Source organism: Chaetura pelagica, unplaced genomic scaffold, assembly GCF_000747805.2.
Source record: "Chaetura pelagica isolate M959 unplaced genomic scaffold, ChaPel_1.0 scaffold637, whole genome shotgun sequence".
Classification (NCBI taxonomy): domain Eukaryota; kingdom Metazoa; phylum Chordata; class Aves; order Apodiformes; family Apodidae; genus Chaetura; species Chaetura pelagica.
This window is the reverse complement of record NW_009953950.1, coordinates 1,354,316-1,366,068: the sequence shown is the minus strand read 5'-3', so window position 1 is coordinate 1,366,068 and position 11,753 is coordinate 1,354,316. Positions and strand designations below refer to the sequence as shown.

General features: G+C 42.9%; 2 protein-coding genes across 2 annotated transcripts in view; one reads left to right on the top strand and one right to left on the bottom strand.

Moving 5' to 3' along the window:
• The window catches only part of SCAF4 (SR-related CTD-associated factor 4), a 34,452-nt gene extending 30,839 nt beyond the window's left edge, over positions 1 to 3,613 (top strand). The window contains exon 20 of the mRNA XM_010001822.1: positions 2,404 to 3,613. Within this exon, the coding sequence (XP_010000124.1) occupies positions 2,404 to 3,245 (842 nt within the window). The 3' untranslated portion in view covers positions 3,246 to 3,613. The remainder of the gene's footprint in view (positions 1 to 2,403) is intronic.
• Positions 3,614 to 7,003: 3,390 nt separating this feature from the next.
• SOD1 (superoxide dismutase 1, soluble) overlaps positions 7,004 to 11,753 on the bottom strand; it is a 5,568-nt gene continuing 818 nt past the window's right edge. Inside the window, 5 exon segments of the mRNA XM_010001827.1 lie at positions 7,004 to 7,315; positions 8,354 to 8,468; positions 10,618 to 10,687; positions 11,197 to 11,233; positions 11,236 to 11,292. Coding sequence (XP_010000129.1) covers positions 7,205 to 7,315; positions 8,354 to 8,468; positions 10,618 to 10,687; positions 11,197 to 11,233; positions 11,236 to 11,292 — 390 coding nt within the window. The 3' untranslated portion in view covers positions 7,004 to 7,204.

The window sequence follows — 11,753 nt, the reverse complement described above, 5'->3', positions numbered from 1 at the left end:
CTAGAGTTTGCACATGCAAGTCCGTACCACACATTTTACTGAGCCTTTTCAGTAAACTTGGATGTGTTTCTGGATAACTCTTTGGGAGTAATTCTTTAATTAGTGCCAGGTTTGTGAGCACAGTGAAGAAGCTCTAACAGTACTTTTAGAGTGCACTTCAGCCTGAAAATGTGACAGGGATAATTTAAAAGAAAAAGTGTTCAGCTACTCTGCTGATGCAGTCCAGATTGAAAGCGAATGTTTTCAGATTCCATTATGCTGCTTCTGTAGAGCATTATTGTGTAGAAATAAGGCTGAGAATTTGAATTACTTGTACTAGTTGAATTTTAGAATCTGTTCACATTTGCCTCGTGCTCATGCTGTCAATAACCTATGTCTATTCTCTTCTATGGAGCAGCAGCATATACTTATTCTCTTCAGCTCATTAGATCTCAGTTATTCCTTTTTGCATTGTTTTTAATTTTCTGTGGAAGAATTTACTTGTCAACAAAAATATCCCTCAACCTCAGAATTCAAGTAACATTCATCGAAGACATCATTAGCCATATGTCTGTCTCGTCAGATCTGTAGCACTAAGTCACAGGAGGAGTTTAAACTGTAGGTGATTTACAGCCCTGGTTGTGAACAGGAGGAGGGGGCGGGCTGTGCATTTAAAGTTAAAAAGTAAAAAAGCCAAGCCATAAAAAATATGCTGTTGCTGTTGGAACATTTCTTTCAAAGAGTGTTACCTGTCAAGCCATATCTTAAAACTGACTGCTTGGAGGTGAAGGTAAGATGATACCATGGGCTGGAAGAACATAAACATCTTTGTTATCTGAGTTTTGTCATCGGCAAAATAAAGTTCCCTTGTAATATAAATATAAAAATCACTCAGATAAAAAGGTCCTGTTACAGCTGTTCTTAAGCATAAGAAGTAGTGTAGTGAAAGGGCAGCATATGTTTTTTTCTTCAGAAAGACCAGGCATATTTGGGATAGAAATGCTAAGTAAATCAGATGGAGGAAGAGGGAAGCTGTGATAGCTGAATGGAAGGTTATCTGGGATATCTGCTCCACTGTGCTCATTAGGTTGAAATCAAGGTGCAGTTTCTACTGACAACACTGCAAAAATATTTTATATTCTGGTTTTACCCAGGGCAGGAGTTAAAAAATTTTATATAACTTGGATTTTTCACTTTCTTTTTTATGAGTACATGCAGAAATGATCCATTACTTACAGTCTTAATGAATTTATAAAGGAGTGCAGGATGGATTAGGAGAGATTTTTGCTTGCTCTGCTGGCAAGAGTCTATCCCTTTAAATTTCATTTCAGGAGTTTAATACAACAAAACAGCCCACAAACATACTTACCATAAATGGAGATTGTTTTCTAGTAGATAGCTGCTAATGAGCAGAAAGAGCAGATAGATCCAGTATAAAAGCTACAGGGAACATGAAGCAACAGTAAAAGGAGGCCTGCAAGATAAGCTGGCGCACACTTAATGGCATGAAGTCCTCATCTGGAGCTCGGTTATCTTCAGTTTGTCTTGTGTTGATGTCAACAGGCTTTGAGCTGAGCTGTCCCAAACGATATCTTTGGCAAGTGACATTTGTTTTCTCTTATGAAGACCATGCTAAAACAATAGTCCATTAATAAAAATTGAAAATGGTGTTGGATACATGCTATAGAGGATGAAAAATTGTGTTTAAAAAAAAATATCCAGACATCAACTGTTGCATTTCCTTTGAGTTTATATTGCAAGGTTTGCTCTACTAGAATTGAATGTTGATTAATTCCTTTTCTCTTGAATGGTGAATTGAACTCTGTGATTCCCGGCTTCTCTCCCAACCATCTTCTGACCTTGCCTCTCCCTTCACCTGCTGCCTTGTCTGCATGATGAAAATCAGGTTGATGACCCAGTTCAGATCTCCAGCATTTAAGCCAGATACAATTTAACTGATGTTTATAATAGAGGAGAAAGTTTTTAAAGCTAGCTGTAGGAGGTGAGGTGTCTGTAATCAGGAAGCCTGGAAAGCATCACCTGTAGGGAAGGTGTTTCGTCAGCAGTCAGATCTGAAAGATCTCTGACCTGCAAAATGGCAGTGGCTTTTGTCACAAAGGGAAACCTTTAGGATAAGCAATTATTTACTACTGTTTTAATATTAATTACTCCTAACACAACACAAACTTCTGTTATAAGACATTGCTCTCTTTATAGTATCACACAGAATCTCAGGGGTTGGAAGACACCTGGAAAGATCCAGCCCAACCAGCACGAACTGCAGGCTGCTCTCCCCTTCACAATTTCAGCTTTGCTTGTTTAATGAGAATTTCAGAACATTTTTGAAATGGTGAAACTGTTTTCCCTCCTGCCGGCCTCTCATTTGACTTTGTGTATATGTGTGTGTGTTCTTGTTTGTTTCAGGCACTCAAGGTGTTGCGCCACCCCCGCCAGCCCCAGTCGTTGGGTTGCAGACTCCATCCACTGGCCTCTTGGGTGCCCGGCCTGGTTTGATACCACTCCAGCGACCGCAAGGAATGCCACCCCCTCCTCTGCAGCGCTTTCCCTTGATGCCACCACGACACATGCCTCCCCACATGATGCACAGAGGGCCCCCGCCCGGGCCAGGGGGCTTTGGGATGCCTCCCCCCCATGGAATGAAAACCCCCTTCCCACCTCCAGGTCACTTTGTGAGACCTGGGGGGATGCAGGGAAGCAGTGGGCCAGGTGGACCCGAGGATAACAGAGATGGGAGGCAGTTTAGGAATGACAGGCAGACATACACACCTAACAGAGACCAGGAGAGGTTTGGAAGGAGATCTTTTGGCAATCGGGTAGAAAATGATCGGGAGCGCTACGGTAACCGCAGCGATGACAGAGATCACGAGCGATCTAGTAATCGCGACAGGCGAGACTGGGGAAGAAGAAGCCCTGAGCGTGACAGGCACAGAGACTTGGAGGACAGAAACAGGCGATCCAGTGGCCATCGAGACAGAGAGAGAGATTCGCGGGATAGGGAGTCTCGCAGAGACAAGGAGGAGAATCGAGGCAAGGAAAAAGCAGAGATGACAGACAGGGCAGATGGTGACAAAAACCACGAATCTCATAGCAGCCAAATGGAAGACGCAGACATTGTTTCAGAACTCACTGCGGGAGAGTCTGAACCTGCAGGTGCAAAACCTGTTGAAGAGTTAACATCTGAGGCTACCTCATCTGTGGAACAGGCGGAAAAGGAAATGGGCTCAGTGGCAGAGGCTCCTCGCTAGAGACTGGAAGTTGCTGAAAGATGACAGTGACATTTGTTGGAGTGTAGAGCTTTAGAGTTGTACAGTCTGCTGTATTATATTTGCTTCTGCTTATATCGCAGCCCCTCGGTAGTTGGTGGGGAATTGTAAGCAATTTGATTGCTTCCCTTCTATTTAAAATAGCCACAACATAACACCAGATACTGAAGATATGATTAAAATATTACCCATTTTTGCTGTAACTTTTTTAAAGTTTTGACTTTAAAAAGTTTACAAATCAGAAGTAGAAGTGCTTTCTATTTTTTTTTTTTAATTTAAGAAAAGGTAACGGTGAAAGCTCCTCAAACCAATAGGAATGTGTTTTTAATAAACTCTATTTTCGTAACAAACTTTAATGTGTGCTATTCTTCCTACACTGCACTGATGTGGAAAAGGAGTGTTCAACATCTGAAAGTTTGAACTGTTGATGCTGTATTGGAGTCTAAATTAGACTGTTTTGTTTATATTTGTTAAAAGAAATACATCTGTTTTGTGTAGCTATTCACAGAAACAATTTTTTATTTGTAATAGTCATCTTGGTTTTTAGATTGCTGCATTTTAATTATCTACTTGACCATACTAGGTAAAAAGTTAGTGGTTTTAAAATGTTAATTGAAGAGGTAACTGTTCAGTGTTTGCAATGCAATTGGTTTGGTTTTTTTGTTTTGTTTTTTTATTCTCCCCTACTTGCCCCCACCTCCACCTGGTTCTGTGGTAAATGTTGCCCTAATCAGCTTTTTTTAAACAAACTGGACACCTTCAGACATCCTTAGTCTGCTCTGCTTATGATGTTATGAAATTACTGTGTGTGGTGGGCTAAGAAGCACACCAAGTCAGCATCCTTTGTACTTGTTATTCATTGATGCTTTTTGCAAAGTGGGTGAAAGAGAAATCAGAAGACACCAAAACAATATAAAATGCTAACCTATTTTTTTTTGTGGGGTTGGGAAAAGGAAGAAGGAAGGGAGGTGGGAGGGTGCTCAAGGATTTGAAAATGCTTCCTCTTCATTCACGCAAGCGTGGGCTGCTACTGTTGTCTGTGTTAACGATGTCTACCTCCTGTAATCCTGCAAGAGGTAGGTTTAAAATTTTACCCACCCAGTGTTGTACCTACTGGACTGATGGACAGTGTGAATTTTCTTGCATTTGTGAAGTTTTACCACCTTCCCTTTGTATCGCCTAAGTAATTTTAAGAGGGCAAGTATTAATTCTTGGTGGTGCAGCTCTAGGTGCAAACAGGTTGGAGAAACAGCAGTGTCGGACTGAGCAGTGTCAGAGCCCTGGCAGTTCTGCCCTTAAACACACTTGCTTATCAGTGGCACAGATGGCACCAGCCCTTCTGATGAAGCTTGTTTAACTCTGGAAGTGCTGTGGAAAAGTTGTGTGAATCCTGTGCATATTTTCCCCTCCCCCCTCCTTTGATCTAGGTGTGCTCTACTTCTAAAGTTGGGGTTTTTCCCTAAGTGAAGGGCAGCTGCTTTCTTACATCAGTACTTTTTCATAGCTGCTCTGCAGCAGAGGGAGTTTTTTCTGGGGGAGGGAGGTGGGTGGGAAAGCAAATGTGGAGTTACAGACTGGGGAGAGGACATATATTTTTATGTTCTTGCAATAGCAGAATAAAGAGAGAAAATCCTGTTTACATACTTGTAGTGAACTCAGCTTCCATGTGTTAAAAACTGTCTCCTTAATATTTGTTTCATGCTGGGCCAGTGGAACTATTATAGAGCCAGACATTTATGTCCTGTGTTTAAGACTTTAGCAAAACCTGCCATAGTTCTGTAAGAAGGTAGGATTTTTTTATTTTTTTTTAACAAATACTCTTTATTAAAAGATTTTAAGACAAGAATGAAAGAGAGAGAAGGCTGTTTACACAAATGCCACTTCACATTCTCTCCACTTCCCATTTTAGGGCACTGGAAACAAAACCTAGGAAAACTCAGGATATCCTTTGCAGAACAGTTATTGCCTTCTGAAGCAGTAATTGTATTATAAACCTGCTGGAAATGCAACACCCTTACAGCATCACCAGCATAATTGTATCCTATTTGTCTACCAGTACCAAATGTCTAACTGCAAAATACAAGGCAGAAATATGTACATAAAGATTAATTAGCAAGCATCCATTGCTGATAAATGACACTACAGTGTTAGCAATTCACACCTTGGTCATTCCATGCCTGCAAGTTATAACATCTGTTGGTACATGAACCATACATTATTTAATGTCCTTCAATGCAACATTTAACCTCTAGACTTGTGTGCCATCAGCCATTTAATCTAACAAGAGAGAACAGACTGGACAGTCACCAGCTGTATGCATCAGGCTTTCAAAGCAGGCAGGTTCAGCACTGACAGCAACTGGAAGAGGAAGCAAGCAGTAGCTGCCAGAGCTCCTCTTCCACCTACAGCTGACCTAGTACTTGCCCTTTCCCCCTGACAATATAACAGTCCTCTGAGCTTCTAAAATGTGAAGAGGTGACAGTGGCATTTGTGGGCATTCAGTGTTCTGCATCCTGGTGCTTGAGCTGAAAGGTGCAGTCGCTCTTCATCCTGGTGCAGCAGGTGAGTCAGCACAGACTTACTCACTGCAAAAGGTACAGGTGGGTAGAGACTGTACACACAGTTGTTTGTCACCTGCAGTGGAAGTCAGTCAAGTGTTTTTACAGTATACCTGCCATACTACCAAAAGCCATTTGTAACATGCAACACTGGAGCTGGGGTATCTAAAACTATAAACAACTACTTCCATTAATATCTCTCATGTACAATATCAAAGAATGTTAATACAAGTCTTCATTAAAATAAATAATTTTGTCTATTAAAAGACTTGGACATCTGTAAGAGGCACATACAAGAAAAGAATGAAAGCTGGCACCAGTGCACAGCAATTACACTGCTGAAAAGCTTTATTAAGTACTGGCTATGTGTATCTTTTAAGGAAAGACCTATTCCATGCTAGACACTCCTGCATAGCTTCAAGAAAGCTGCCTCCATCAGCACACGCAGACTGTCACTGCATACCAGCCCAGAGCAATCAAACCCCCACAGCCAGACCAGGCACAAGGACACAGGCTGGAGCCAGACTGTTTCATGTGCTTAAGGTTTCCCTTTCCCCACCACACATGCACATACACACTCTGCAGTCACATGCAGGTGTCACACACCATTACATTTTACAGCAAGAAAGTATTTTTGCAAGATGCCAGCTGTAAGGTGCATAGGATGCCAGGTTACCACAGAACATGGGATTCTGTCACAGGAAAATGCATGGCAACACAAGTAACAAGAAGCATACAGCTTCATCTTGGCTCTTACTTGTTCCAGGAGGACTGGCTGGAAGCAACTTGTTGGATGCTGTTGGTGTCTAGCAACTACTAGCATGAGGAAGTCCAGGCCTACTTTTCCATGTTAGCAACCCAGTCTATTGGGGTTTTTTTATAGACAGCAAGACAAAGGTGTATTACCCAGCAAGTTTATTACATCAGCTTGAAACCTACATAATGCTGCAACTTTGCCAGGAAGAAGCCCTGATACATACAGTGCCCACTGCTCTTGTCTAAGAACTGACTAGTCTTGCTAAAGCTCTTAAGGATAATCCTCCAAATCTACAACATACCAGAAGTTTTTGTGTTCAGGGTGTAATGGCTATTACATCTTCTTTGACACAGAACTGGAGTTCCTATTAGTGAAGTTATACTTAATGGTTTCAGCAGATGCTTTAGCAGAAGACTACAGAGACATTCCATCAGGGTCACTTTAATTGCAATACACATCATACAAAATTAAGTCAGTCTTTACCAGTTTAACTGATACGCAGAACACAGAGTAGTAATGAGATTAAGTGATAAATCTTTTGCTTGCAGAAGGAAGGGCAAATACAGCATTTGCAATAAAATACAGCCCATTTACCACTGTCATCTTGAACATTTCAGGTACAATACTTAGCTCTTTGCTATTCCAATTACACCACAGGCTAAACGAGGTCCAGCATTTCCAGTTAACTTGCTCTCATTATCTCCCCCTCTACCCAGGTCATCACGTTTTTCATGGACCTAAAAGAGAATCGAAGACACTTATTTCACATTATTGTGTAATTAAACCAACATTTTTCACTACTTATTAACAGCAGCACTGATAAGCAAAACTGCCAGCTACCAGCAGGGTGCGTTACACAGAGAGAACCTAATGCAATTCAGTAGTGCTGAATGCCAAAGTACAACTTGTGCTAAACACTTTAGACTTGTGTAAAGAGTTAAGTTGCCTTCAGCTGAACTTGTCAGCACTGATAAGCAAAACTGCCAGCTACCAGCAGGGTGCGTTACACAGAGAGAACCTAATGCAATTCAGTAGTGCTGAATGCCAAAGTACAACTTGTGCTAAACACTTTAGACTTGTGTAAAGAGTTAAGTTGCCTTCAGCTGAACTTGTTTAAGGTAGAAGTCGCCAAAAGCCCACACTTAAAGAGTTATTATTTGTCCAGGAGCAAGCTTGGACTTCCTGTTCAAGTTCACCCTTACAACACAAGGCCTTGTCTGCACCACCTGACTTGCCACACTACACATCTCCCTGCTCCTTGGTCATCAGTCCAAATCTGGCTCACGTAGGGGCACAGTGAACTCAGCACACTGAGTCCAAGGAGAAACAAGACTGACCATGACCATCTGCAGCCAAGTGCACTCAACCTCTTCCTTCTCCTTTCCAGGAAGGCCACAGCACAAGTTGCACCAGCAGCCATCAGATCAGTACTAGTGACCAGTGCCCCAATATGCCCACTGCCACACCTTTCAGTGCCAGCATTTGTGCCAGACTGCCAGTTCCTTCCTCAAATCTGGTTGCTTACTGGGAGAGCCAAAGTACAATGGAAAGAATCATTTTCAGAAAGCAGGCAGAAGATAAATATCTCATGGCAATGAGGTGCCATGCTAACACATAGAACTTTCAAGCAAGGCTTAAAAACTCCTCATAGTGGAAATCCTGCAGTACAAGTTATGTAACACACAGCAGGGACCAGCTTCCAGCATTAAGTCTCCTCTTGCTGGCAAGATCACTCTAGAGTTCCTTAAAGCATCCAAGTAGGCACAGACACTTACCACCATGGTACGTCCAATGACACTACGTGGTCCGCTAAGAGAAATGACGGAATCTTCTATTGCAACTTCTGCCACTCCTCCTTTAGCAGTCACATTGCCAAGGTCTCCCACATGCCTACAACAAAGACGCAGAGAAATTCAAAACCTGGCTGAATTAAAAGCTCTTCTTAGTGATGGCCTGGACAACACAATGCCCACCATTACTACACTCTAGCAGTCAACCATCTTATCTTTAACAGCACATGGACCTTCATTTACCACCAGCCCATCTTTAACACCTGGGCTATTTTAACTGCTTTAGTTTAAGGTATGATTAAAACCCAGTCCTAGCTAGAACTTGAAACTGGAAGGTTAATCAACTTTGGGAAAAGGAATACCATCACCTCCTAACAAACCAAGGCACCAGTGCACAGCTCTTACAGGCAAGAATTCCCTCTATGCTGATGGCATCTCCCTCTGCTCAAAGGAAGTCTCTGAAATTAGGTGGAAACCTTTCCTGCACATACAACATTTGGTGTGAACACTGCTGCTATTCTTAAGAGCTTTTAATGTCTACTGCAAATTAAGTCACTCCACAAGCAGCTGCAGGTTTAAATAGGATTAGTAAAAGCAGTTTGTCAAGTGGCAGGTCAAAGGGGGACGCACCAAGTGCTAAGTTCTAATCAGTGTCACAGACTACTATTGCATTTATACCCTACCACACAGCTTTTAGCAGAGCTAGATCTCCTCTAGGACTTCCCTTAATAATTAAGGCTCAGTTCAGTTTTCTCCGAACTTCTGGACATTCCACCATATCGTTTCCCACACATCTGCCACAAACAAACCATTTACTCAAAAGACAAGTTGATGATGTTCTGCAAGACTTCTATCCAGGTTCAGAACCTCAAATACAAACTTGTTCCTAAAACTGCCCATGCACACAGCATGAGAGCAGTTCAGCTCACTGAATGCTGGCCACCAGCTTCTTAGCTTAGCACCAATTTAGTATTTTTAACCAAATTCCACAAAATCAGGTCAAGGATGGTTTCTCCTTAGGAATTTGCTCATTTTAAGCTTCCAGGAAGCTGCAGTCCAATTGTTTCCACTCTGATAAAAGCATGATCTAGTTCTTATACCCACCTAAGGAATTACCCAGCCTGAGCACACAGGTTACACTAGAAGCAGGATATGACAAGGCAGAACCAGCAGAAGCCACCATGTTCATGCCATTTTGACCTTTAGCACTGGAGCAGTTGGCTGCCTGTGAAGTGCATGAGAACACCATTTCATGCTGATCTGTCATCTGGACAGTTGGCTAGCAGCCAGCTTGCTTGGTCTGGCATGCAACTGATCACGCAGGTATGAATTTACCAGTCACAGAAGGAGCAGTTATGGACATGAATGTGAACATTTCAAGGCTAATCACAACACCAAGTTAGTACCAACAACAAACCAGCGTATCCTGAACACTTGCTCCTAGCTCCACTCACTACCACACTGGTCTTCAGCTCTGTGAAGCACTCTCCCACCCTAGTCAGCATACTATTTAAAGTAGTTGCTCAGACATCAGGTCTCAAGCATGCAAGGCTTCCCTCAAGGTAACCAGAGTATGAACACTGCTTCAAGAAGAACTAGGTCTGAGCTCCCCCTGAAGTACAGAGATAATTAAGCATAAGCATCAGACCCAGCACTGACACAGCCCCTTGAGAACCACTTACTGGGGACAGTACAGTACCTCAGCTAACATGCTAAGAATACCCTAGCACACCCAAAAAAGCCACCATGCCTGGGCTCATACACCTTTGTACTAATCTTCCAGGCTCCCCTGAGCCATAGTACCTTCCATTGATGAACCAGTCTCTCACATGACCAACCCACATACAGCTCAAGAGTTTAGGGCCCATGCAGTTGAAAGCTGGTCCCAAAACAAAAGAAAAATCACCACTGACAAAATAAGGCTGTAACATAGGAATCCCCCATGCTCACATCTGGAGAAACATGCACTCAACAACTTACCTTTATTTCCTCCTTTCCCCAAACTATGATAAAACCAAGAAAGTCCCAAAGACTACATTATACCCAATACTCTTGAAGCCAAAGCATCTAAGAAATCACAACAGAGTTACCAGAGCCTTAGTTAGCTGATCCTAGAAGTCCCAGAGGCATTTTATTCTGGTAACATCCTAGCATTAGTCATGAAATGGCCTCCTCAAGCACAAAGTAGCACTTAGAAGGTCACTGCATGGAGTAGCTACCCAGTAGGATACCAGGCACGTTAAACCCACCTTTCTGCATCAGTTGGTCCACCATGCTGCTTGCCTTCAGGATTGAAGTGGGGACCTGCACTGGTACAACCTGAAATAGGACACAGCCATCAAAAGTAATGTAGTTTCCTGGGGTTTTTTTTCAGTAGCCAGTTTGAATCTGCTGCTTATACACTACAAAATAGTAGTCCTGCTATACCAGAGGAAGTTAAGTCACTAATGATTTCATAGCTACTCTCCTGTTAGATGTTCTACCAATACTCTGGAGGTAAATAACCTACTACAGACTTAGAGGTTCAATAAAGTAAGATTACTCATTCTATAACACTCCAGGCTCAGCTAAAAGATCTCTTATTCTCAATACTAGGTAACTAAAGTAGTTAGGTTAGTGCTTGCTACATCAGATTTTGAACACCAGCCTAAACATGTTCAAAGTATTAAATGGGAAGCAATTCCTTAGGAAAGACAGTAATTTCTTAACACAGACTTGCAGTCATAAGACTCAAGTATATTTGCACAAGTTGCTGCTGCAATGCAGAGAAACTCTTTAAAGCTGCACCATGCCATTACAGCTGTAACTCAAAAGCTGGGATATCTTACCATTTGTATTGTCACCAAATTCATGGACGTGGAAGCCCCATGATCTCCATCAAAAAAGCCACTGATTTTTCCACTAACTTTCACTGGTCCACTACCCTTTAATGAAAAGAATTCATTACCACCAGAATTACTACAGCATTAAGCCACCTCGCGTCGAGGGAAGCTTCCTAGACAACAGAAAGCACCTGAGGCTGCACTACAAGCTCACCTGCCAGGATGTGATTAACACACACTACCTGACCGCGTACAGCGATGCAGCAGCTCACGGAACACCCGCCCTTATTTGGGCGCTCTATCACGTACCGACAAGCAAGAGGAATGCCTTTCCATCAGCCTGCCGGCTTTCGAGAACGACCCCACGCTCCCACCTGGAGGAGCAGGTAACCACCCTCAACTCATTCCCCCTCCACGGGCACGAGCGCTGCCCTCGCGCAGCCCCCAGCTTCTCCCCCGCGGTGCCAAAAGGCCTCTCTGAACCGTTTCACAACCAGCGCTGCCCTAGCGGCGGTCAGAGCCCCCGGGAACACCGCGGCGGGACTCAGCAGCCCCTTCCCCCC